Here is a 26,171-nt window from a genome sequence, read left to right as displayed (position 1 = left end):
CAGAAACCAAGAAATTATAAATTTTGTCCTTTTTTTTGCCCATTAAAGAATGTTTTATAATTAAGCAATATGCAAAACACCCTAAAGCAAGTCTGTCTTTGTAAGAGTTTATGTGACACATGGATTAGGGGAAGGAGTAAAAATGAAAGGTGAGCTGAATGGTCAAAGATTCAGTGGGCTGCTTCTGTTTCTCTGCAGTTCCAAGTCAAATAATAGCACTTTGGGTTTTCTTTTGTCTTTAATTCTTAATGTTTCTAGAGGAAAAGCACTGATCCACTAACAGTTTCAAAGGTAGACTCGGTGCCCTGTGAAAATGTGTTATGACATCCCACGAGGATGCCATTCCTACACAAGCTTGCTTTCGAGGAACTTGAAGATTCTTTGACTTACGATGTGCCACCATTTCGTTTTTATCCAAGGGGCAGCAGAGTTATCTCTCAGAAACATTTTGTGAGGAGTACCTGAGAACAAAAATCCTGTCTTTATAAAACTAAGAGTTTTAATTACTTCATCTGAGAGGTTAACAGTTTATTTTGGCACCGAAATTATCTTTTAATAGGATGTGTGTACTTGACTATGATATTTAATAGGAAGGTTCTTCGGAAGCATTGACATTTACTGTTCATGGTTATTTCAGAGATTATTTCAAACATTAACTTTGTGTTTGAAGGATACTTGCATTGTCTTCTTAGTGAACTTTAAGGCTTACTAAAGCTGATACCACTTATCAGAATCTTTCTCATTAATTTAGGAATCTGTTGTGATATAAGCATACTTATGTTTTTACTAAAATAATTTTTTAAATGCTAGAGTTGGACTTGATTTAACATCTATGGGCCAGACTTTTCAGTAGGTGTTTACATACATCTTTGTTTGGATATTTTAATAGCATCTGTTTGGATAGAATATTTACATGTATGAGTATATAAGCTTAACATAGTATAAAGCTAAAATATCTCTACGATGTTAAATCTGTAGCTTGATTTTGATCAACATTTCACACTGTCGTCTAATGAAACTCCATATATATACTTGTTAAATATTTATGGCATACTATTATATACCCAGTACCGAGGTTGCATGGTGGGATGGCTATTTTCTTTGAGTATGTGTGCTTTGAAGCCAGGGAAGAATCTGTCAAAATAGTCTACAAAGAAGCAGGAAATTTTAATGGAGTCGTGTTCTGTGTAAGATACATGTAGACCTAGCAGGGCTTTTAATGGGGTGGTCTGATGTAGTCAAGAAAGGTCATGAAAGCCTTTGTAAGGAAAGACTGTTGAGGGAAAGATGTGCTGTAGGTAGAAGAACGTGTTATGTGGAAGGAGGAAATGAAAGAATGTTCATTGGCTGGAGTAGGGATAGGAAGTTCCGCGTGAGTTGTACCCCACATGCTCACTTTAACCCACACATCTCTCTGTGTCAGCATTGTCAGCATGCTAGCAGAAATTTTTCTCTATGACTCTTATAAGACACCTACTCGGTTGAATTTTCTGGGATCAGGAAAGGAATCAGTGTGGTATTAGTTTGGATTTCTGACTCCGGGGTTAGTTAAATATACATTTTTAGAAAAAAGCATTTTCTTAATAGGTGACAAAACCAGGGTCCTTAAATCTATTTTCACTCACAATATACTATTTCAAAGCTTTGTAATACTATCTTATTAAACTTTTGTCCTAAGGTTTTTAATACCAGGAGTGATTTGTGTATTAAATATGTGGTTTATAAATTAGAATTTAGGTACATGTTACCAAAGACTGCAGTTTCAGCTTGTGAAAATAAACCTGTTCTTTTTGTCTATTCTAAAGATAGATGAGTGTGAGATGTCTGTGAAATACACACTATTTTAGAACTTGTAAAATTTCTCTTTGCTTTCCTAGGAGAGTGAGACTTGCTGTGGGGACTTAGACTTTATAAGCTGTTCCTTGCCCTGCATTATTTATGAGTTTTATTATGAGTTTAATCGTAGTATTTCTGTTATACACCACTGAATTTGTATTTAATGAATTGAATTTACATTAATCAGTTTGTGTTAAAGCGACTTAATGAGATGCTTCATTTTTCTGTGTTAAAAGCGGGTCAAGGCCAACCGAAAGACTCAGAGCAATACATTATTTAGTGCTCATTTTCTGCACAACTTGTAATTTTATCATGATTGGTTTAAATCAGTTAATAACATTTTCTGTAACCATTTCTAATCATTCTCTAAGGTCAGACATTTTACTATTGATTCATTGGCAAACTTTTTTTTTTTTTTTAACTTTTTGACATGGGAATTCTCACCTTCTTTTGTTTCCAGAACAGAATGTGTAGAGTAAGATTGTGTCAGATTAGCAAAGAATGGAATAAAAGAGGCAGTGGAATTTAGAACTGACGATACTACGTTTCCAACATTCAAATTTATGGAAAACAGCACGGAAACATATTAGAGCTTTTTATTCCTATGTAGGATATAACTGAAAATAGTGTTCAAAGTAAAAATAAGAAAGAATTCAAATTATGTATCTGTGCAGGATATTTTCCTTCTTGTTTTATCTCCACTCTCTCCAAACCTTCCATCTTCTTCCTTTACCTTGATTGTGGCTTGTGTCCTCAGTGAACAGCAAGGCAGGCAGTAACCATCACCTTTTCAACCCCAAATCTATGTATACACCAGCAGCGCCTATACTCCGCTCCCACTCGTCTTCTTCAGATCAATGAAGTTGATACCCATTCAAGGGTCACTCCACACGCCGGCTGTCTGTCCTTCCCTACCTTCACAAGAACTGTATATTTTACCTCTTTTCTCTTTTCCTGCATCTTTTCCTCCTTCACTCTTCAATATCAGTACTCTTTTGCTCTAGTGACCTTGCACTTTAAGGCAGCCTTTCCTTGACCCCAGGTTCTCCCTCAGAGGTACCCACCTCTTTACTTCTTTGTTTCCCAGCCAAGGCACTTTGAAGACGGCACTGGCCACCACTTCCCATGTGCTTCTCAGCATTCCAGTGGGCTCTGCCCTGCCCCTCTCCCCGGACACTGACCGTGTAACACGTTTGACTTCTGTGGACACTTTGAATTTTGCATCTTTGTATCTGAACAGCACTATCTTTCTCACTAATACTATTCTTTCTTTTTTCTCTCTCTCTCATCATTCCAAACAGCCCAGTCTCTTGATTTCCTTCCTGCCTCCACAGGAGCTTACTTATACGAAGTTTACTTAGGGACTCCTCTGTTTTCCTTTTATGTCTATGGCTTTACACCATACTTCTATATTGAAGCCTTCTACTTTTCTCTTTTTAAAATCTTTAGCCAAGACTTCTTTTGAGGCTCATGCTTTAAAGATTTTGCTTGTGTATTTGACAGAGAGAGAGAGAGCGAGAGCGAGAGCGTGCGCACAAGTGGGGGACGGGGGAGATGGGAGAGGGAGAAGCAGACTTCCCACTGAGCAGGGAACCAGATGCAGGCTCTATCCTGGGACCCTGAGATCATGACCTGAGCCAAAGGCAGACCCTTAACCTACTGAGCCATCCAGGTATACCTTGAGTCTCATACTTCAAATGCTATAATGGCCTGACTTCACCATTTACATGTCTCACCTGTATTGAAAACTCACCCTCACTTGAACTCTGTGCTTCTCCTGCCTCTTCCTCAAGTGTCCCCGAGCCCATCACTGCTCTAGTCCTCTGGCCATCCTGACACCCGTATCAGACACCTGCACGGCATTCCTGGTACTAGGCTGTTACTCAGCCACATCCCCGGTCTACCACCACACGCTGTGGATCCTTTCTCCCAAATCAATGTACAGCCCCTTCTTTTCTGACCATCTCCAGACATGCCAAAGCCACTTATTATATTGAGCTAGATTCCTATAATAGCCTTCTAATTATTTTCTCTCCTTTGAATTTTGCTCACCTTAAATCCATTTCCCAAATAGCAACTTACATGATCTCTTAAATTTTTACATTAAATTATTTTCTCTGTGGCTTAAAATCTTTCTGTGACTTGCCTTTTGACAGAAATTCAAAGCACGGTTCTTTAGCATTTCTATTGGACCCTGCACGACTAGCCCGCCTCCCTCCCCAAACACATTTTATGTCATTGTCCTCACTCACGTGTGACTGAGCTAAACTCTCTTTCTTTATACATCCCTAAAAGGCTTTCCTTTTGTTGTTCTGTTTGTCTGGAATGTTCTTCCTCCATAGTCTTCAATGAAACACTTCTTTGGAATCACAGGAAATGCCATTTCTCATGCGGATTTTCCCCTGACTACTCACGGTCCAAACTGGAATCCACTTGTGATATTGTCTCCTGGGGAATAAAACTCTGTTGCTTTACAGAACTACTCATAATGTGTTGTAATATGTTAAGATACTCTGCAGGAATAGTTAAAATCCCATACCCTTATGTCACAGTGCTAGTCTGAGCCTGACTCTATGTCCTATGTGCCCTAGGAAGGTGGGCAAGTTCTTTAACCCCCCAATGCCTACGTTTCTTCATGAATAGTAATAATACGTGCCTTGTAGGGCATTTACAAAGCGGAAATGATTAATATTTGTAGAGTAAACCCAACACCTAGTAGGCACCATATAGGCACTTACATACATGCGTGTGTGTATGTTTGTGCATAATCTACCTAATGCCTGAAGGCACAGAACTGTCACCTGCCACAATTCTTGACCTGTAACAGGCTGACAGTAAATTTTTGCTTGCTGAATTGATGAAATGTGCGGTGCACCTTATAATTAAGCTTCATTGATTTTCAGAGAAAAAAGGAACACTTGTTATATTTATAAGAATATGTAATCAGTTATAAAATTTACATTTCGGTTTGTGATCCACCCATTAAAATCGTTTAATGATACATTTTTGAGAAAATCTCCAGGATTTCATCTGGCCTGCCCCCTACCTCCTAGCAGGCATGGTCTTATTATCATCCTCATTTGGCCGACGTGACACTCAGCCCCGAGAGCCTACAGGGCTCATACAAATAGCAGAGCTAATAAAAGATGGGATGTTTCCACTCATCTCAGTGCCCTGGATCTCCCTGCAGAACTCGTTGTTCTTAGCTTTTTTTGGAAATACCCAGTGAACTCCATGAATACTTTTTATAGGGTTGGTGATACTAACGTCGGTGATGACTCTTAAATGTTCACGCTGGGACACGCATCAGGTTTGACGCTCTCTCCTCCTGCAGCCTCCTGGTTGTTCAGGCCTTCATCATTCACAGCCATCCCGGTCTGCAAGGATCTGCTTGTCCTTGGCCTCGCCTCCGTCATTGCCCTGCCTTCTGCGTAGACGCTCTAGAGCGAGCAGGTCTAAAAGGCCACCTGCTGTTCCTGATTCTTTTAACCTTACTTTCCCGGGTTAACCCCGGGGGAAAGACTGTACCATCACAGTTGAGGATTACTAAAATCTGGTTCCTGTCATCGACTTTCTGGCTTTTTCACCCAGCTCCTCCTTAAGAAAGGCAAGCAAGTGGTTAGTTTGTCCTTGAACCCGGCCACATATCACCATATCTTTTTTGGGATTCTGAATACATGTCATTGTTTGATGGCTTTTTTTTTTCCCTCCCTCTAAAGGCTCAGAAAATTTGAGAGCTGAAAGGGGCCTTATGTAATTCAAGTCCCAAATTTATAATCAGAGAAACTAAGCTTCAGGAAGCTGAGTGACCGGCTCACGGTTGCGCTAGGAGTGGGGGGCTCGGGTGAAAATTGCTGCTTGATCCTTAGTGAGCTTTTGTTCTCAATTTACTCACTTTGTGAGATAGAAACAACGCAACAGGACTGGGACGTACAGGCCACAGATTCAAATAAGATGATGTGATTGATTTTCATGTCCATTTATATATTTACTTTTCTGTCTTTCACAGTTTAACAGCAATGCCCAGGACGTGAGCTGTTTTCAGCACCTTGTCCAAGCCAATGTGAGAAATAAGAAAGTGCTGAAAGACGCAGTGAATAATATCACAGCAAAAGGAATCACGGACTATAAGAAAGGCTTTAGTTTTGCTTTTGAACAGCTGCTTAATGTAAGTATCCATATCGCCCCCCTTTTCTCTCTTATTACTGAGTCACGGCATCTGAATTTCAATATGCTGGTACTTACTACCATCAGTCACTATGAGTTACATAACTGTGCTGGTTTTCATTTAATTTAAAAGCAGATGTGTCTTGGCAGTAGAAATCTTTGAACTACTTTTATTTTTAAATCCAAAATTCAAAAAACATACAAAATATAGACATTCTTTTTCTTTTATATCTTTTCTTCCATCATCTTTTAAAACTGTATAAGAAGCACATTTGTAAGATAATTATTTCATTTTGTATAAACACTTCCAACTTAGTTGACATATGTAGACTATTGTTTCACTTTGTTCTCTCAATCGCTACTGTATTTATCTGGAGACTGGTGTTTTCAAATCCTCCAATGGCTGGTGGAAATATTTTAGTTTTTTTAATTTTTTTATTTTTTTATTTTTAAAGATTTTATTTATTTGACAGAGAGATAGGGAGCCCAAGTCGGGGGAGTGGCAGGCAGAGGGAGTGGGAGAAGCAGGCTCTCCACTGAGCAGGGAGCCCAACATGGGCTCGATCCCAGGACCCTGGGATCATGACCAGAGCTGAAGGCAGCCACTTAACTGACTGAGCTACCCGGGCACCCGAATATTTTAGTTTTAAACATCTACTTGTTTCTTGTAGTTGTTTCTTAATGTACAGAAAGGTCCAAATGACAGACATGAAAAGTGAAGAGGACATAAGATAACAGAGAAGGAATTCCTTCCTCAGTGACAATCCGCCCCCCAAACAAATCACCCACTGATATCTCCGTTCAGACTCTCACGTTCCAGCATGCCTACTTTCTGCCCCATATGAGAGCGTGTATCTCACACCCCAGACTCCTGTTCTCAAATGGCTTTGTCGTCTGTTTCATTTTGAACTCTTCAACGCGGGACTTATCATTCAGCTTTTTTATCTCTCATGAAGCAGTATTACTGTGGTGGTTGAAAGTGCGGACCTAAACTTTCTCCACCTCAGTTTCCTCCCTTATACCGTGGCACATACCTCAGAGGGATGTAGGTAGGATTGTCCACAGAACCTGGCACATAGCAAACCCCATGTGAGCGTGGGTTGTTGGCTCGATACTGGTGTCTTGATCATTATGACTATAGTTAATGCCTAGCACATGTCTGGTAGAGGGTGAACTTGGAATTCATACCATATTTGCTGAGTCACTGAATAAGCCCTTACACGTGGTCTTATCTGCGAATCCTACTTTGCTGTTCCCTGAGTAAACTTCTCAAAGAGTTTTCAGGATATCTGACTGGTTGCTTCCTCCATTCATTCATTCAGCCGGTATTTATTGGAAGCCTCACAGTTTCCTGTCATTTTACCAGTGCTAGAATAGCAGAGGTAAAGCAGACTGTCTGATCGTAAGAATGTACAGCATGGCACGGTTAATGATCATTCCTAGAACAGTGTGTCAATACTGTTATGGGGCATAATCAGAGTCTGTTTATTTGAGTGGCACCAAAGAGGGGTTCGACTTACCCAAAGGAGGAAAGTGGGCATTTTCTTGAAAACAGGATTTTGAAGAGTGAGTAGAATTTAGGCAGGTAGATGAGAGAGGGAAAATCATGTCAGATAAAGAGAATGACATGGACAAAGGCACAGACGTAGGAGACGTCTTGGCACATTGAGAAAGTGGCAGGTGCTTCCCCAAGTCCGGGACATAGCAATATAGGAGCTGTGAGGGAAATAAAAAGGCCATGAGGTATCAGTTAATGAGGTGTTTAGGAGCAAATGAAAAGTTGATAATATGAGAATGGCGTGGTCTAATGGGTGTTCTAAGTTAAGCTCTCCTGGTGTTGGAGTTGAAGTTACAAGTCCTGGTGTTGGAGTCAAAGCAAAGAAAGGTTAAGGAGAGTGACACGGTAACTAACGGGATGGTTCTCTGGACTCGAATCCTTGGTGGCTAGTGACACAGGACTCTAGAGAGGGACTCTGAGGGTAGGAAAAGCTCAGTTTCAGTTATGTGGACATTGAGGTGGTGGTTATTTATTAGGTAGTGTTATATAAGCAAGTAAGGAGACCAGGAAGCCAAGCAGCTCACCGTTGCAGTTTCCAGGGGGAATTCTCTTTGGTAAAATGCGTAAGTTTATTAAAGGGTGTATGTTGGTTAACTAGAAGGACGAAAACTCAGAACTTGGAGATTCAGATGTAATGAACTATTCGATGACAATGTATTCTTTCTGCAGTAAAGAAATAGAAGTTTGTGGGTTTTTTCATAGAAGTTCTTTTTCTTTTGAGCCAATCAGGTTTTTCTAGATTGTGGCATTTTGATGACCCTTCTTGGTATTGTTAATTGTGTCACTTCACTCCCTCGTATTCAGGTTTCAGTTGTGAAATGATTAGGGGTCTCAAGCCTCGTGTACTATTTCCGAGGCTGTCTCATTAGAGAGGCCACAGTAACTCCCAGATTCACTCTGAGTTGCTGATTAAATATGATTTAACTCCACTTGGCCTCTCACACTACCTCTACTGCCAGTTGTAAATGATTTTTAATGTGTTCTCAGTTATTCCTGAAATAAGTCTCATGTTCTGCTTTCCACATAACCCTTATATATTGCTATTCTTTATTTTACTTTTAATAAAGATTTTATTTATTTATTTGACACAGAGAGAGATCACAAGCAGGCAAAGCAGCAGGCACAGAGAGCGGGGGAAGCAGGCTCCGGGGCGAGCAGAGAGCCTGAAGCGGGCTTGATCCCTGAGACCGTGACCTGAGCTGAAGGCAGAGGTTTAACCCACTGAGCCACCCAGGTGCCCCCGTTCGTCATTTTAAAATAATTCCCAGGGGTGCGTGGGTGGCTCAGTAGGTTAAGCAGTTGACTCATGATTCTAGACTCATAGAATTGAGCCCAGGCATGAGCAGTGTGCTCAGCGTGGAGACTGCTTGTCCCTCTCCCTCTGCTCCTTCTCCTGCTCACTCTCTCTCTCTCTCTCTTAAATAAATAAATACATAAATAAATAAAATCTTAAAAAAAAATAATTTTCCCAGATGTCATTACTAGCCTTATTCAAAGTTGAAGCAGATTTTCTTACCTATTTCCAATACTTGCAGTCTTCTTGTCACACAATATCATTCTCTTGTTCTTGTTTGTCCTTGTAAGGTTTATCATTAAGATCCCTGAAGCAGTATCAAATAGGATTAAATGTATCACTTATCGCATGGTACACCTTAAACTGGGATTTGAGTTAGTCCTCAGATGGCACTTCGTAAAATATTACAAATAAACCAAAATTTATTTTTCAAAAAACATTTTATTAAGTCCATAAATGGTAGCTGGTGTGCTGTGTCGTGTCTGCACGGTGATACTGGGAAACACAGGGATACACTTAACATGATTTGTTATGAAATAACGTATTAAAGCAAATTACCAACTCTACTAGTCATTTTATTGAAATAGCCAAGTTCTTTCCTTTGCTCAGTTTGTTACAAACCATAACATAATTGTTAGAATTGTGTAATTCTTTAGAAAATTGCAAATCCTCTGACTGGTTGTTGAATTTGCCTATCACACATCTACTAAGGAGGCTACTCCTGGGAAAGATCGCATTGAAAACGAAACATTTCTTTATTCCCCCTTTTGTGTATGTCCTAACATCTCTCTCTCTCTCTCTCTCTCTGGGGAAACATTATTATTTTAATTACACGACTGATCAGCAAGACCCAATGTGCTTACTTACACTGGTACTTGTGTTTATTAACCCTGTTGCCCCCACTACTTCCAAAAATGAAACCAAGTCCTTATGTAAAATTCTTGCTTAATCACTTTTCTGTAACAGCCCTTTAGGTACATATTATGTAGGCAGATAAAAAGAAATCATCAAAGAAATTAATTTTAGTTAAGGGATTTCAATGTTTTTTCACAGAGGTATTTTGATGATAAAATATGTAACTTTTTTTATAGTCAAATTTTCAGATGGCTTTCTTCACAGATGAGAACTATGCTTGAATGTGACAAATTGTAATATTTAATACTTGGGTTTTCACAATACTTGGTTAACAGCTTTAACTGCCAATGTTCTAATGGCCTAATCAATGGGGTGAGATTATATGAAACAGGATCTTTTCATCACTAGAGTGTAATATTGTCTTGACTAACTTTTACAATGGGAAATGGGATTTATCTTCTTTGAAAAGTAAGATAGGGTATAGTCTTTCAATAAGCCTAAACACTACTTAAGAATTAACATTTTTTTTTTTCAAAAATATTTCTCATTTAAAGGCCAAGGCCGGTGCTGTCCAGTATGGTAACCACAATCCCATGTGGCTTATTGAGGCTTAAAATTGTGCCTTGTCTGAATTGAAAAATGTGTTGTAAATGTAAAATACACACCAGAATTTGAAGAGCTATTATGAAAGAAAAAAATGCAAATTATCTCAATAATTTTGATATGGATTTCATGTTGAATTGACAACATATTGGATGACTGGGTTAAATAAAATATGTTAGTAAAATTAATTTCAGAGATTTCTTCATACTTTGATTAATGTGGCTATTAGAAAGTTAAAATTAGGGGCACCTGGGTGGCTCAGTGGGTTAAACCTCTGCCTTCTGCTCAGGTCATGATCTCAGGGTCCTGGGATGGAGCCCTACATGGGGCTCTCTGCTCATCAGGGAGCCTGCTTCTTCCTCTCTCTCTGCCTGCCTCTCTGCCTACTTGTGATCTCTGTCTGTCAAATAAATAAATAAATCAAATCTTTTAAAAAAATTTAAAAAAAAAAAGTTAAAATTACAGATTTGACTTGCATTATACCTCCAGTGAATAGTACTGAGCCGGAGCCTTGACATTCTCAAAGAAGCTGAGCATTCATAAATTAGTGTAATCTTTTATTCTGAACAGTTTTTGCAAACACATTCCACCACAGTAGACGTTTGAGACTGTAATTTCAGAACTTCAGAGTCTACCTTTCTAAATTAGTTGTTCATTTTAGTGGCCCTTTGGTGCTAATCCATTGTTCTCCTATGTCTGACTCTTTGGAGACCTTAAAGTTTATGAGAGGATTTGCCACCGGAATTGAGTCTTTTAGAGTTAGAGTACGTGTGTGGATTGAGAGAAGATAGCAGGATATTCTGGGATTAGGTATTGGCATTTACAAAGATGTAAGAGCATTGGGTGTTAGGGATCAACTACGAGTTTATAATTTTGGAAAGGTAAAGTGAATAAAGTAGGATGAAGAGGAATGAAAGGGAGCAGAAATGTTTTCAAATGGGTTGAAAATAAATGTGGGTGGGTATGCACATTTTTCGTTCACACTGTTTCTGGTACAAATTATAAGGGCATGAAATTGACATAATAACCATTAATTTAAATCTATTTATTAATCAACCATGGAGAGGTTATTATATGCTAGGCTCTTGATCAAAAAACAAACCTTCGGAGAGCCTGGGTGGCTCAGTGGGTTAAAGCCTCTGCCTTCAGCTCAGGTCATGATCCTAGGGTCCTGGGATTGAGCCCCACATTGGGCTCTCTGCTCAGCGGGGAGCCTGCTTCCCCGCCACTCTCTGTGCCTGCCTCTCTGCCTACTTGTGATCTCTGTCAAGTAAATAAATAAAATCTTAAACAAACAAACCTTCATGTCCTTTTGGCACTTAGATTTAATCAGCAGAAGCTAGCAATAAACAAACAAAATAGATAATGTGTACATAAAAGCATGTAAATGCTATGAGGGAAAATACAATCTGGGAGAGACATGGCCCTTTAAAACATAGTTTTCAGTCAAGTCCTCAATGATAGGTGACATTTGATCACAGACACAAAGGAAGTGAGACCTACGGATGATGGGAGGACGGGAGGAGGCCCTCGTAGGGATGGGCCTGCTCTGATCTCAGAAGTGGTTCTTTAGAATACACTTACTGAACAGATGTTACCCACTACCTGCAACTTATTTATGTTCATTATGTATTGTTTTATATTCTTTACCTTTTATTGTGAATGATATACATTCTTTTGTTTTCTTTACAGTATAATGTTTCCAGAGCCAACTGCAATAAGATTATCATGTTGTTCACGGACGGAGGAGAAGAGAGAGCCCAGGAGATATTTGCCAAATACAACAAAGACAAAAAAGTGAGTACAATTTTATAGTATTTTATTTTATTTTTTATAAAGATTCTATTTATTTATTTATTGGACAGTGAGAGAATAGGCAGAGTGGTAGGCAGATGGGGAGGGAGAAGCAGTCTCCTCTGCTGAGCAGGGAGCCTGACATGGGGCTCGATCCCGGGATCCTGGGATCATGACTTGAGCCAAAGGCAGATGCTTAACCTAAGCAACTAAGCTATTCAGCCAACCCAATTTTATATTATTCTAATCTTAATGTCAATGTAGGTGGTTGTTAAAGAGACCATCAGGCAGGGGTAGTAAGAAGGGATATTAGTGTGCCAATTATCAAGTCATACAGATCATAGATTATAAACCACTGGCTAAATTACAGAATGATTAAGAATTATGTTTTTATGTGATTCATAATGACTTTACATCTAATTTATTAATAAAATAATTTGGACCTATGAAATCCTATTTGATTCTTATATATAAATTCTATATAAAAACTGTTATAGGAAGAGAATAACCAGAAGAGAACAGAAAAATAGAAACAGTTTGAGCTTTTCTAGGATAAATTTATGATCATTTAATTATTAAAGATTATAATAATACTAAAACTTCCTACAGATGCCTAAAAATTATCTTAACAGACATTGTTCTGTTGATTTACAAATAAATCAATTTATAACAGCAAAAACTATATCCTTATTTGAAATCCTTTTTATTTTTGTCTACCTTAAAAGTAAAATAGCCAGTTCTCTTACCAGCAAAATGGGTTTATTCAGGAATAGCAGAAAAATTCCATCACAGGACATGTGAACCGTGGCATGCCATAGGCCAGTGCCCATATCAAAGAAAAGGAACACTACGCTATAGGAAAAAAAAAAAGAGGAAGTCAGTGAAAAGCTGCTTTGAGCAAAAGTCCATTGGAAGAAAGCCAGAGGTCAGGGTGGTGATGGTTTCTCATTGGCTGAGTTGAGATATTTTGTTATTGGCTGAGCTTGTTGCTGGGCAAGGAGAAACTCTCCTGCTGAAGTAGTTAAGTAGGCATCTTCTGTTGCAAATGCAAAGTACCTCTTTTTTGGGGGTCTACGGCTGATGAGGGGGTGGTGATGATGACCATTCCCCCTTCCCCTTCTGGTCTCCCAACACTACTTTAAATGAGATTACCTTCATTCAGTTGTACAGTTTCAAGAAAATATCTTAGATTATTTGTATGGTGTGTAAAAAATGTTCTATTTCGGTATTTAATAAAGAATCTGAAGACAAGTGTTTGGAGGGTGGAATGTCTTTTTTTCGTTGCTCGTTTAACTGCAGAGGAAAGTATTGTAGGGAGACCTCTTTTGAATGTCCTTCCATGTAGTGAAAACTGCTGCTGTTGTGGAGAATATCAATGGCGACTGTTCCTCTGGCAATCCCGCCATCAGCTTATTTCATCTTTCTTACTAACTCTTGGCATGTGATAAGAGAATGATTCTCAACTTGGTTTTTTTAAAATGTTAAGGCTCCGTTAAAAAAAAAAAGGTGATATAAATTATTTTTTTGTGTTTAACAAATTCCAGAAGAAATCACATATGTATCCAGAAGTCTCTTCTGAATAAAATGCCAATTTACTTTGCTTTTAATTGAACTTTTCACCATTTAGAAAGGTGTGGTTCATTATGAGCTAGTCTAGTGGACGGTTTTATATGCATTTCAAAAACTAAAAGGCGAGAGGAAAAAGGTGAATTAATATATTTAGATAGTTTTGCAGACACAGTGCTGTGAATAATTTGGTACAGTGTTGATGAAAATTTTTGGGACACTTTGAAATACTCAGGTGCTTTTTAGCCTATATGTGATTGGAATATGATTGAAGAATTAAAACCATACACACACATATAACTTCAAATTAATCACAAATCTTTTTAACACGGAGCTCTTTGAATACTATATATGCTGTCTGTTATGTCATGACATAAGTTTTACTGCATTGGTTGAGGCTTTTCGTGTTTTGTTGTTGTTGTTGTTGTTTCCTAAATACCTACTGATTTTAATTGTATGGAGATACCATTTCTTTTGAAAAAGTTAATAAATTTAACCATTGACTGAATACTTTCAAATGATAACTTGATGTTAGGAATAGTTCTTTCTAAGAAATTATCAGAGGGATGCCTGGGTGGCTCAGTGGGTTAAGTCTCTGCCTTCGGCTCAGGTCATGAACTCAGGGTCCTGGGATTGAGCCCCGCATCGGGCTCTCTGCTCAGCAGGGATCCTTCCCCTCTGCCTGCTGTTCTGCCTACTTGTGCTCTCTCTCTCTGTTAAATAAATAAGTAAAATCTTTAAAAAAACATTATCAGAGTTAACGGTCATGGGAAGATGTGGGTGCATTAATCTAAGATATCATTTTTCAAAATTCAGGGCAGTGATTGCCCCTTGGAGGATGTCCCAGGCTATCCCCTCCCATATTAATGTCTTGAAACACTGCTTCTCATCCCCCTTCACCTTTTACAGAAACTTAAGTTTTTAAACAAAGCATTTTGTGACATCCTAAACCACATAATAAATGAATCCGATCACATTCACTTCTGCAAAACTGATGAATCTAGTCTTAACGATCCTGCTGTTTGTCTGCTCATGTAGTGACTCCTGTGCTTTATGGACACTTAGGGCCACACAGCATTATTAAAGCCAAAAAGCAACTTTGGAAATGAATTGCACTTAGTTTCTGCAATTAAATGCTATTTTTACCTAACATAAAAATGAAGATGTTCTTGGAATTACATACTTTATTGGTTCTGTGATTCTACTTTCAGTGGCTGTAGAAAGTTCTGTGATGAGCACACTTACACATACATGCTTACCTACATACACAGGTAGAGCCACACACATTTCTCTCTATTTTAAACAGGCATCCTCTCTGTCCATTGTATCTCCACAAACAAGAGACCATGTGTGTTACTTTGGCATGCGTTTTTTTATATAAAGGTATATGATTAAAAGCCAACAGGTGGTTGAGAAGTAAGGGAGAGGTGAGGAAATAGAAATCTGGATATAAAGTCCTTTTTTTCCTCCAAAATCCTTGCAAATTTGCTAAGAAATATTGGGGGAAAAGTAAGACCATCAACTCTAGGTCAGGTTGTTTAGATATGCAGGTATGGATGTATATACACATATATGTATTTTTAAGAATGGAAGAGCTAATTCATTAGTCTATGTTACAGATTAGTAAAGGGATACACACACGGGGAAAGCTTATAGATGCAAAATCGAGAAATAATAACTGATAGAGATCCTTGAAAAAGAAGGGACAAAGAGATACAGATCATAGATTTCTGATTTGAGCAAACAGGAATTCTATTTATGGGAACATTGCTGTTCCCCATTTCTTTTGCTCTCTCCTGTTTTGCTCAATGGCTTACCATATTTCCTAATGTGGGAAACCTTTGTTAAGCAAAAATTTCATCTCTTGGTATTTTCAAGTTCTATATCCACTAACAGTGAAGATAGAGGATACCAGATGACAACTTTTAAGTCAGTTAGACCTTTGAGAAGATCTGTATTTTGTCAAGATACCATTTACATAGTTAATTGTTTATATGAAAGGCCAATGTATGCATATAGTGTGTAGGTATATGTACAAACTGAAGATAGCATGTATGCTATCTGAATATAATTGAAGACCGTGAAAAAATGTCTTATATAAAAATTTCTTACATATGTATATACGTATCTTATATGTATATAATTTTACACATACATATGTGTGTGTGTTGTATGTGTGTGTATATATATATATATATATATATATATATATATAAAAGAAAATTTTTTCACTGTCTTCAAATATGAATTCAGATGGTTTTGGATGAACTTGAGGACCCCTTTATAACTTCTCCATATTCAGAATTCCACTGTCCCACACCTTGTGAGAAGATTGAATCCCACAGATACTGATAATTGACTATCTTTGTCACATAAGGTTGTGTATGATACAGAATGTTCAGTAGTTTTGCCATAAGCATTTTTCCCATAGACATCTTTGCCACAAGCATTTTCATTGCAAACATTTTCACCTTATAACTAAATGGTCATAAGGCAATTTTGCTGTAAAAGAAAATTAAAAAAATAATAATAAAATAAAATTAAAATTAAAAAATTGACAGATCAGTTCGACAGTTTGGTTTCTCAAACTGGTTTGATAGTTTGATTTCTTTTCTCTATTGATGCATGCTGCATTTATGGATTGTACTCCTATTTCTGTATGGCAGAAATGTTAGCCTTCATACTGGTGTATACACATTTCCTATAGAACTTTAGAATGTCTAGCACTGGACATGTACCAGTATGCAAGGAAAGAACAACTGTGGAGAATGCTTTCACAATACAAAAAAAATAAAAAAATAAAATAAATACAAAGCTTAGTGACAGATAGGCATCCTAGTGTTTGGAGACTGTTACCTGTCACAAGGTGAAGGAAGAGATCTTAGCAAAAAGAGAAAAAAAAAAAAGCCTGATGCCGACGGATGAGACAAATGAACAAGCCAACAAAATCACAGAAAAATATTAACAGTAAGAATGAAAGACTTTAAAGACCGGTGCTTAGGTATAACCCGCAGAATAAAAGCAGTGAGATTTGCAGCATTGCTCTGAATCTGCAGTATACATTTTGAATGTATTCAAGTATTTTGTATCTCACAAGAAAGGTCTTTTAAAATCTTTGTAAATAAATGATGTTATTTAATTTCTTGTGATTTTATCTTCTATAGCAAAATTGTCTTAAAGCCAATACTTATGCAGTCAGATGTTTGGAGTGAAATTGCTTGCCACAAAGATGTTTACAGTGAAACTATCTAGAACCATGTATGACAGACCAGTCCCCTACTTGGAAAATTAATATTTGTTACATGACAACTTGATCAACTCAGATTTTCACCAGCCACCTTATCTTTCAAATGGCCGGCGTGTAAAAATCTGATAGGTTGAATAAAATAAAAACTTTCAAGACTCTTAAAAGTTCTGCATGTGATTAGAGCTTTATGTTAAAACCTATTCTTCAACAACAAAGTTCACTTGCGGCTCTCAAAGTAGCAAAATTACCAAGTCATAAAGAAAGTTGGATGAGCTTTAAAAGAAAAATCTGGAAACTCCTCTTTGAATTCTGCCTTTCCCCCCAAGCCTTTTGCTTGGCATCAGCGTTGTTGCTAAATGCTTCATTTACATTCATTTGTCATCCCGATGACATTAGAAATCACTCTGAGCAGCCCAGGTAGGTGTGCCGAGGTACGTCCATCCAGAGAGCTGATGAATGAGGCTGCAGATAAACAGCACAATTTAATGAGGCCAAAAGGTTGGAGAATTAGAACAAAATGTTTGGGTTCTTTCGAAATGCATTACTCTTGGGAATTAATCTGACTGATTATAGATACGTACAGCTTTAAAACGGAGTCCGTGTTAATCTCCTCACACAGCTGTTCCATATTAAAATGCGTTCACTTTATAATCTTTACCTGCAGCAATGCCGTTCCTTAGGGTTCACCCATGTGTATGACACTTCCTTAAAAATGGTGCCAAAACTAAAATGAACTCTATCATAAAGTCCAAACAAATGAGTAAAGGAAAGTGAAACCAGACACAGAGTTGAAAGATAATTTCCAGGCCCAGCGAAATTAAAGATACTTGATTTTCTGTAGAATAGCAGAAAGATCGGTTAGCCATACGCTTAGCCATACACACTGAAGATCTTCTAGTCCGGTAGAAAACCGTCCTCGAATTCTTAGCTTAATTCTCGGAAGTAATCAAGAAATGCAAAAGCATCAAGAATTTATAAAACCAAAGTTTCAAAATAATGAGTAAATTGAATAAGAGGAGCAAATAGGAACTATGACAGACTGATTTCAAATAAAGAATGCATAGCTAAAATTGTAAGAGGCTGACAAGAGATGCATTGTTACTTTTTAAAAATTATTTAGAAAGTGATAAGGGATGTCTTTCCTATTTTTGTGTCAGATCCATGGTAGAAAGAAATAATCTGTAGCCAACAAATATCTAAAGCAAGTTACAAATGATGGAATCTGCCTATGTTTTATATAGTAACAGTGAACATAGTCAATTAATTTTTCAAAAGATGGTAAGGAAAGTAATTTGTTGCCTTCTCTCCTGTCCCTGCCTGGCTCCTCCCAGGCAAGAATGAAACCTTTGGAAGCAATGTTTGAATATATGTGGCATTCAGATTTGTAAAATATGTAATACCATTTAACAAATGCACTGCTCTAAAAAAAGTTTGCTTTTAGGTATTTTGCCACTTTCAACAGTTACCAAAAGTTTTCCAGCTTTAGAATGGAAAATGTACCTGTGGGGTGCCTGGGTGTCTCAGTGGGTTAAAGCTACTCTGCTTTCCGCTCAGGTCATGATCTCGGGGTCCTGGAATTGAGCCCCACATCAGGCTCTCTGCTCAGTGGGTAGCCTCCTTCCCTCACTCTCTTCCTGCCTGCCTCTATGCCTACTTGTGATCTCTATCAAATAAATAAATAAAATCTTTTTAAAAAAAAAAAGGGAGGAAAAAAAAAGAAAATGTACCTTTGTTCATAAAAATCAAGGATGTTATTTATGCCAGAGTTACTATAGAATTGAAAAGAGTAATTGCCAGTAACATTGGCCCTGCCAATAGAGAGATGATCCATTTAACAGGCATGGGGTGTGTGTGTGTGTGTGTGTGTGTGTGTGTGTGTGTGTGTGTGTCTTCCTCTCTGACAGATTTATTTACATTTGTTTCTTTTAATATAAAATTGTTGACAGTTCATTCCCTGAACTAAGGAAAATATTATCAGATACATTCTCTTCAGGTTTCAATGAGAGTACTACCACACATTTTACAGAATCCTTAACTTAATATCTAAAGTCTAATGAAAAATGAAGTTAGGGACTATAAGAACTGCAAAGTATATAGAAAGACATACAGAAAATGTACAGCAGATGCACCTGAATTAATCTCTAGGTAGAATTCTGTCACCTAGAATCAGGATTGCCCTTTGTTTGGGTTCAATGGTTAGACCAGAAAAAGTCCGCTGCTCTGCATTCTCTGAGGCTGCTCGCTTCTCTGATGAAGAATTCCGCTTCCCACAGGCCTCTGCAGACATCTTTTCTGCTCAGTCTTTGTGGGCACTCCCTTTCGCCCAGACTGCCAGCACCGTCTGTCCTCTGTCTGTCCTCTTTCGTTCTCCCAGATTCCCCTTTTCTGTTATTTTAATTATTTGTTCACTAGCCTTAACTTCCCTCCATGAAGGAATTTGTTCTAGTAACACAAAACGACTTTAAAAAGAAAAGCAAATGCAATGGTCACGTCGGTTTGTATACGTGGTCGTAAAGAACCAAAAAGATGTTTGTCACGTGTTACATGTGGGTGCGTAACACAGATACACGCCTTGAGATTATGTTGGTGTGTTACGCTTACTGGTGACAGTTCTAGTGACTCACGCTCACGTTATCAGATGATGAGATGGGCTTGAAGTTCTATGAAGTGGGTATTATGTCGGTCTGTAAATGGACCTTCGAATCCTTTGGGGCTAGGGCAGTGCTTGCTGCCCATTGTTGCTAGATATTGACTGATGGGTTAGATGTATCGGTAAATACGCAGTAAAGAAGCTCCTGAGGGGGCCAACTACAAGAAATGCGTAAACTTAAGAAAAATATAATAGCTCTGTTCTTCTTTTAAAAGATAATCATTTAAAACAATATTTATTTCCTTATGCTTGGAATGTGGAGTAGAATTGATGTTCCATTTTTGTATATATCATCTTATAAGGAAGGAGGGTTTGCATTTATACAAGAAATGTTTGCATTGATGGCGTCTTTCCGTTTAATCCATCCAACACGTAGTTTTTCACAACTGCTCCCATTACTCGTGCCAGTGAAGTATTTGGCGTTACCCAAGAATATGTGAAATAAATCCATATATCGCTTCTTTTCTGACCTCCTGGCTGATGATAGTCTTGGCAGAGCTACAAATTGCTTGGAAATACAGTGTGCCCATAGCTTATTCCTCCTTGATCAGGAACTATAAACATATGCAGAGGGAAGGAGAACTAGAAATTACTTACTTATAATCTGACACTGTGAGGGTGAACTCACAGATTATATGACACTGTGAGTTAATTATATATTAATTGGTGTTAATAAGTTTTAAAAACTGACATAATTCCAGGGCACGTATCAATGTTGTTATCCACCCAAACTGTAGGACACCAGAGAGAAAGAGCCGCTCAGTTCTTTTTAATAAGATCACGTATGCAAAACCTATGTGACTACTGCATTTCGTTTTCCTTTATAAAGTGATTTGGTGTTACTTGCTTGTACAAATTCAATAGTCCTTGATTAAATTCCTGCCTTTGTCAGACCCTAGGAAATTTCATGTAAATGTACCTCATGGACACAATGGAATTTAGACTATATTGGCCCCTTTTCTTTAGTTCATCGCTAAATGTAATAAAGCAAGCCAAATTTGTTCTTCTAGAAAGGTGTCATTTCGAGTTATTTTTAGTTCTTTTTGAGGCATAGTAGGCTAGTGTCTCACTCATGGAAAATGTAACCCCGTGGAAATCTGATAATTTGACAGTAGAACTTGTAGTCCTCTTCCTCCTCATCCTCATTACCATGGTTAATAGTGATTGAACTTATAATTTTCCATGTAACATAAAAGCTTTATATGTATCATTTCATTTACAATGGGGATGATCATATGATAAAAATATTTTTATGACCACCACCACCACCATCATCATCACCATCCTCCCCATTTTGGAGTTAGAAAACCAAAACTTGGGAAGTTAAAGAGCTTGTTAAAAGTCATACAGCTACTAAGTGGCAGAGTCAAGAATTTAAATGATCTCCAGACCAGATTTTCTAAGCTCACGTGGAATGCGCCTAGCCTGTCATTTGTCTCTGTCTCCCGGGCAGCCTTGTGGGGCTATGCCAATCATTTGCCCACCCAGGAGCCTTCCTTATAGTCAGACAGCAGCACTGTTCCACTAAGGGACATGCTTCTTGCAGCGTTAAGAGGTTAAGACAGATTAAACTAAGCCATCAAAACTTTGCAGACTGCAAATACCTTTCAGATCATTGGGCTTTATAAAGTAAACTTAGTGTGAAAGGTGGACGTGGACACTTTTATTTATTTCATAATACTAGGAAACTAGGGATGTGGGTTATCCTAACGCTCTGGATTCTGTTACTCTTGTGAATTATGGTAACCACTGTAGAATTTTCTCCTAAAATATTCAATCCAATCTAGTATTTTTATAGGCTGAAGGCCAAAAATTTCAGTACACACACTAAATTAATAAAACCCATTTTTGACATCATTTTTCTAACATGTTTCAATAGCTGAAGTTTTTATTTTAGTTTTATTGGCTTCTTTTCTTTATAGTCTCAGTTCCATTATTCCTTGGAGATTTGCCTATTGTAAATTAAACTTGAACTCTGGGTAACTGATAATTGTTGAGGTGACAGTTTCCAGTAACTGGGTTCTGCTGGGAAACAAGAAATTCCTATGGCTTTTTAAAATAGGTTGACCCTGTGGCTTTGGAAAAATCTTAATTGAAGACAACTATTTTAGTCTTCAACAAACAGAACAAAACAAAACAGATTAGCAGAAGTCTAGAATTGTAGGACAAAGTTATAAAATGGTGGTATATTGTAAGAAACAAATTAATAATCTATTTTAAGTAACCAACTTTGCTGTAAATTAAAAGTTTCTACTAAAGACCCAATTGCCAGCATGATGAAAAATATTTTTAAGTCCATCTAAAACTGTGTATGTCTCATATATGACCCTGAAGAGGCCATTTTTTAAAAACATGAGCTTAACTAAAAAATCATCCAGATTAGTGGAGGAACATTTAACACATTTTCTAGAAATATTTTATTTACAAAGTTTCTGGCATGCATTTGTTATGTGAATCCTGTATTGGGATTACAAATGTACTACTGGGCATGGATAAAGAAATTTTTCCTCCACAAAAGTTGACTGCTTTGATGAAGGCATGGTTCAGAGTAAGTAATTTGCTTAATTGAGACTTTAGATGAAATATTTAGGGGCTCGTGGGTGGCTCAGAAGGTTAGGCATCTGCCTTTGGCTCAGGTTGTCCTGGGATGGAGCTCTGCATTGGGCTCCCTGCTCAGCAGGGAGCCTGCTTCTCCCCCTCCCTCTACCTGCTGCTCCCCTACTTGTGCACACTTGTGCTGTCTCTCTCTCTCTCTCTGTAAAATAAGTAAATATTTTTTTAAAAATTTAGCTTGTGTGACTACACATTAGGGATTTTGAGTTTTTTATGTGTCATTTTATTTGTTTTTATGTATCATGCCAATATACTAAAAAGAAAAGAATTCTAAAAATATACATCCTTGAGAATGTAATTTACCTTAATTTTTGCATTGTGTCTATTTCAAGGAATTGCTTTATTTTTTTTCTCTTTCTCCCAAATTACAGCTAAATGAAAACAGTAAATTTAAAGAAGTGGAAAACATCAGAGGAAGGAGGGTAGCAATCATCTCTATGGATTTGTCATTTGGAATTTCAGAGATAGTTCGTTCGCTATTCCACAGGGTGGCAGTCATAGAGCACAGACTAGAAAGAATGAACCGATTTAAAATTCGAAACAGAAAGTTAGGAATGTAAATATGATCTTGTAAATTTCACCAGTTTATTGTGAACATGCATTATAACATTGTATATTGCACATGTGCCTGAAATCAATGAAGTTAAAATTCTTAGTACATAATTAGGTAAAATATGTAAGGCAAGAAATGAAATGTAACATGAGTATGGCAGCTGGGATTGGAATAGTTTTTATGTTGGCTTTTTCACTGTTACTCAAAGAATTTAAAAGCTAGGGTGCTCTGTATTAAACTTTTTCTCAACCAAGAAATTTTGATTAATATCAAAATTTGATTAATATCAAAAATTTTGATCAATATCAATATTTTGAGCAGCCTATAAAATCATTAAAATGTACACAGTGTGTGTGTTTGTGTCTGTGTGTGTGCGTGCATGTACACATGCACATGTGTGTATCTACCAAGAAAAATATAAGTGTCTTGGGTATATTAGAAAGATGTTGGAAATACTGTAATGGTAAGGCAGTTGCAAAGATTATAAGAAGAAGGTTGAATTTAAAATTCTTTAAGATCTTAGTCACCATGGGGAGGGAAATTTCAGAAAAATAGTGTCTAACAACATCTACATAAGGCAAATAAAAATTAAGAGGTACAGATTATGAAATTATAATATGGGAATAATTCAGTCAATCTTTTATTCACAGAGCTGAGGTTCTGTGTGGCAAAGTAACACACAGGGAGGGGCACACACACACTGTTTGGTGTGCTTTAAGATGTTACACCTCTACACCCAGGTCTGATTCTGAATTTCTTAATTTGGATAACTTCTAAGATCTTCATGTCTGCAAACCTCAGGGTTAGCCACAACTTTTGGAGTAAAACAAAGCAACGAGTATTTTTGTTGTTTGAGGGAAGTTTCTGTTTTGCTTTTTTTCTAGTATGTATTTTGACTGGGTTGTGTTTATTTGGACTGTTTGATGACTAGCATCAGTCAAAATCACATGGTATGTGTTTAAGTGGAACCCCTATGTTAGTAGAAATGCTTGCCTCTCTACTAGGGACATCGATAGAATAATTCATTTAGTCTTATTTATTTCTCTTCACTGAAAAGTCTTTTGTGGAAAAATATTTTACCAGAACACTGTTGTGGCAAGAGAGACACCAAGACAAACCAGTGCTTTAAATTGAAAATTTGAGGCACACTTTCAAATCTTCACTGTGAAGATTTCCCCCGTGCTTTCTGGGGCATCTGGGTTTTTTCCCTGCCCTTAATTCGTGTGACAATTGTTTAAGGTATAGCAGTGAAATTGAATTATCAGCTGGGTGACATACCTGTTTACAGAAATACTTCCATTTAGGAGTAAGTTCAACTATGTCAGAGGCAACACTAACCTTGAAATATGATCTGTATAGATAGCCCCCAAAATAAATTTTTAGAATTTAAGAAAAGGAAATTGACACATTTAAGGAATACGGGTTGAGGGTTAAGATAGGTGTCGGCAACTTCCGTTAACGTAGAATGGGTCACTTGTCCTTCTAAGTTGAGATGATTCAAATTCAGATGTGTCCTGCAAATATCTGAGGCAAGCCAGAAGCCAGGACGAGTGAAGGGTGACTCACAGAAAACTTTACCAGTGAAACAGCACCATCTCCAGTGTACGTTTTGGGACAGGGATTGTTATGAAGTGATCTCTGTGTGGCCAAGACCAGTGGAGGAACAGAAAACAGATGTGAAATCTCTTTTGAGATTTGTGCTCTGCGGTCATGTGCAAAGATGAAACAGGCGAAACAATTAGAAAATGTCAGTTCAAACAGTCAATCGACATGAATTAGGGAAAAGCTGTTAACATAGTTCAAACCAGAATGTGAATTCATGGAAAAGTGATTTTCTGCATGTTTATCTTTAGAAAAGGCTAAAATGTTTAACTTAAAATGCTGGTTTACTTAGATTACTAAATTGGTAAAAATCAATATATCCTAAATAGCCATTTTGTTAAAAATTTGTTGACATTGAATTTATCCTCTATATTCTTATATTATTATGAAATTGTAGTCTTTTCATAATTAAATATAATGGCTTCTGATAAACGTTTATGTTACTATAATTTAAAAACGATCTCAACTGAGTTTTTAAAAATATTTGCTTATCTTATAACACATTAGAAACAGTCGATATTTTGGTCGTCTTTCAAAATTCTAGGAGCTTAATATGCGTATTTATATATGCGAGTTCTCTTTTATAGAAAGTAATAGGACACCATAATCACGTATGTACATACTAAATATTTTCATGGTGTGAAAGTAGTGAAACTATCACTAAGATAATTGCCTTAAACAAATAAAAGCATGATGACCTCCCTCCTACCTACTTCGTTATAATCACATATTTATGAAATAGGAATTATTATTTCTACTGATTATTTTTTGCAGTGACTAGGTATGCGGATAATATGTTTGAACCAGGTGAGACAGGCGAAGTCGGTTGGGCGTAAAAGATGCCATTTCTTTGAATGCAACCTTAGGATCGGGACCGGGTATCGGGCACCCAAGTACTATCTTAAACTGAGTGACTGATGTCCCTGTTGAGAGTAGGTTATGGGGTTTCTCTCTGGTGACTTCCTAAAAGATTGACTGCCTTGATTTTTCTTGTCACATTTATCAGCTGAAAAGCATGCTTTCATTTGTTTTTTGCTTTGGCTCTTTTGTGTTGCCATCAGTTAAATTGCACACAGGCTAACGGATCCCTGTGTTCCAATTCACTAGGTGCGCGTGTTCACATTTTCAGTTGGTCAGCATAATTATGACAGAGGACCTATTCAGTGGATGGCCTGTGAAAATAAAGGTAACAGATCTGCTTTCTCGACTGCATTTTAATACTAAAACTAAATTGGTAGTTGTTGTTCTACGTATTCTCTTTTAAGATCCAGTTGTAGCTAATGTTTACGGGAATAGAGACAAGTGTAAGATGTTGAATGTTTTTTTTTGGTTTTTGGTTTTTTTTTAGATTATTTGGGAGAGAGAGAGCAGGGCAGTGGGGGGCGTGGGTTGTGAGTGGCAGAGGGAAGGGGGAGAGAGAGTCTTTTAAGCAGCCCCCACATTGCTGATGCAGGCTCAGTCTCAGGACCCAAGCCAAAGCCAAGAGACAGACACTTAACTGACTGGCCACCTAGGTGCGCCAAGATGTTAAATGTGTTTTCTGCGGAGAAAACCCACACGCAAAACACTTGGAAATTATTACTATTACTATTACAGTATATAAAAATTCAGACATTTGATCATATGATATCTGATATCATATATTGATATCATTCTATGCTTTATTTAAAGATATTTAATGCTACTCATCAAATAGAATCTTACCTGAAAAATTAGGAATGAACGAATATCTGAATTACATAAAACTTACACGTAAGAAAGTATGACATATAAGTTCCTTTTTTTCCTGAGTGATTGAATTTTCTTTAAAATGTCTTACACATTCCTAGGTAA

General features: G+C 37.4%; 1 protein-coding gene across 9 annotated transcripts in view; it reads left to right on the top strand.

Annotated features, from left to right (window-relative positions):
- The window catches only part of CACNA2D1 (calcium voltage-gated channel auxiliary subunit alpha2delta 1), a 506,784-nt gene that overhangs the window by 411,621 nt on the left and 68,992 nt on the right, over positions 1-26,171 (top strand). For 8 of the 9 annotated variants that reach the window (XM_047694238.1, XM_047694237.1, XM_047694235.1 and 5 more), the window contains exons 11-13: positions 5,846-6,004; positions 12,006-12,110; positions 25,446-25,524. In XM_047694238.1, the coding sequence (XP_047550194.1) occupies positions 5,846-6,004; positions 12,006-12,110; positions 25,446-25,524 (343 nt within the window). Of the gene's footprint in view, positions 1-5,845; positions 6,005-12,005; positions 12,115-25,445; positions 25,525-26,171 lie in introns of all 9 variants that reach the window. The other variant, XR_007121393.1, reaches the window with a different exon arrangement.

Source organism: Lutra lutra, chromosome 11, assembly GCF_902655055.1.
Source record: "Lutra lutra chromosome 11, mLutLut1.2, whole genome shotgun sequence".
NCBI classification, from domain to species: domain Eukaryota; kingdom Metazoa; phylum Chordata; class Mammalia; order Carnivora; family Mustelidae; genus Lutra; species Lutra lutra.
This window is presented reverse-complemented; position numbering and strand designations above follow the sequence as displayed.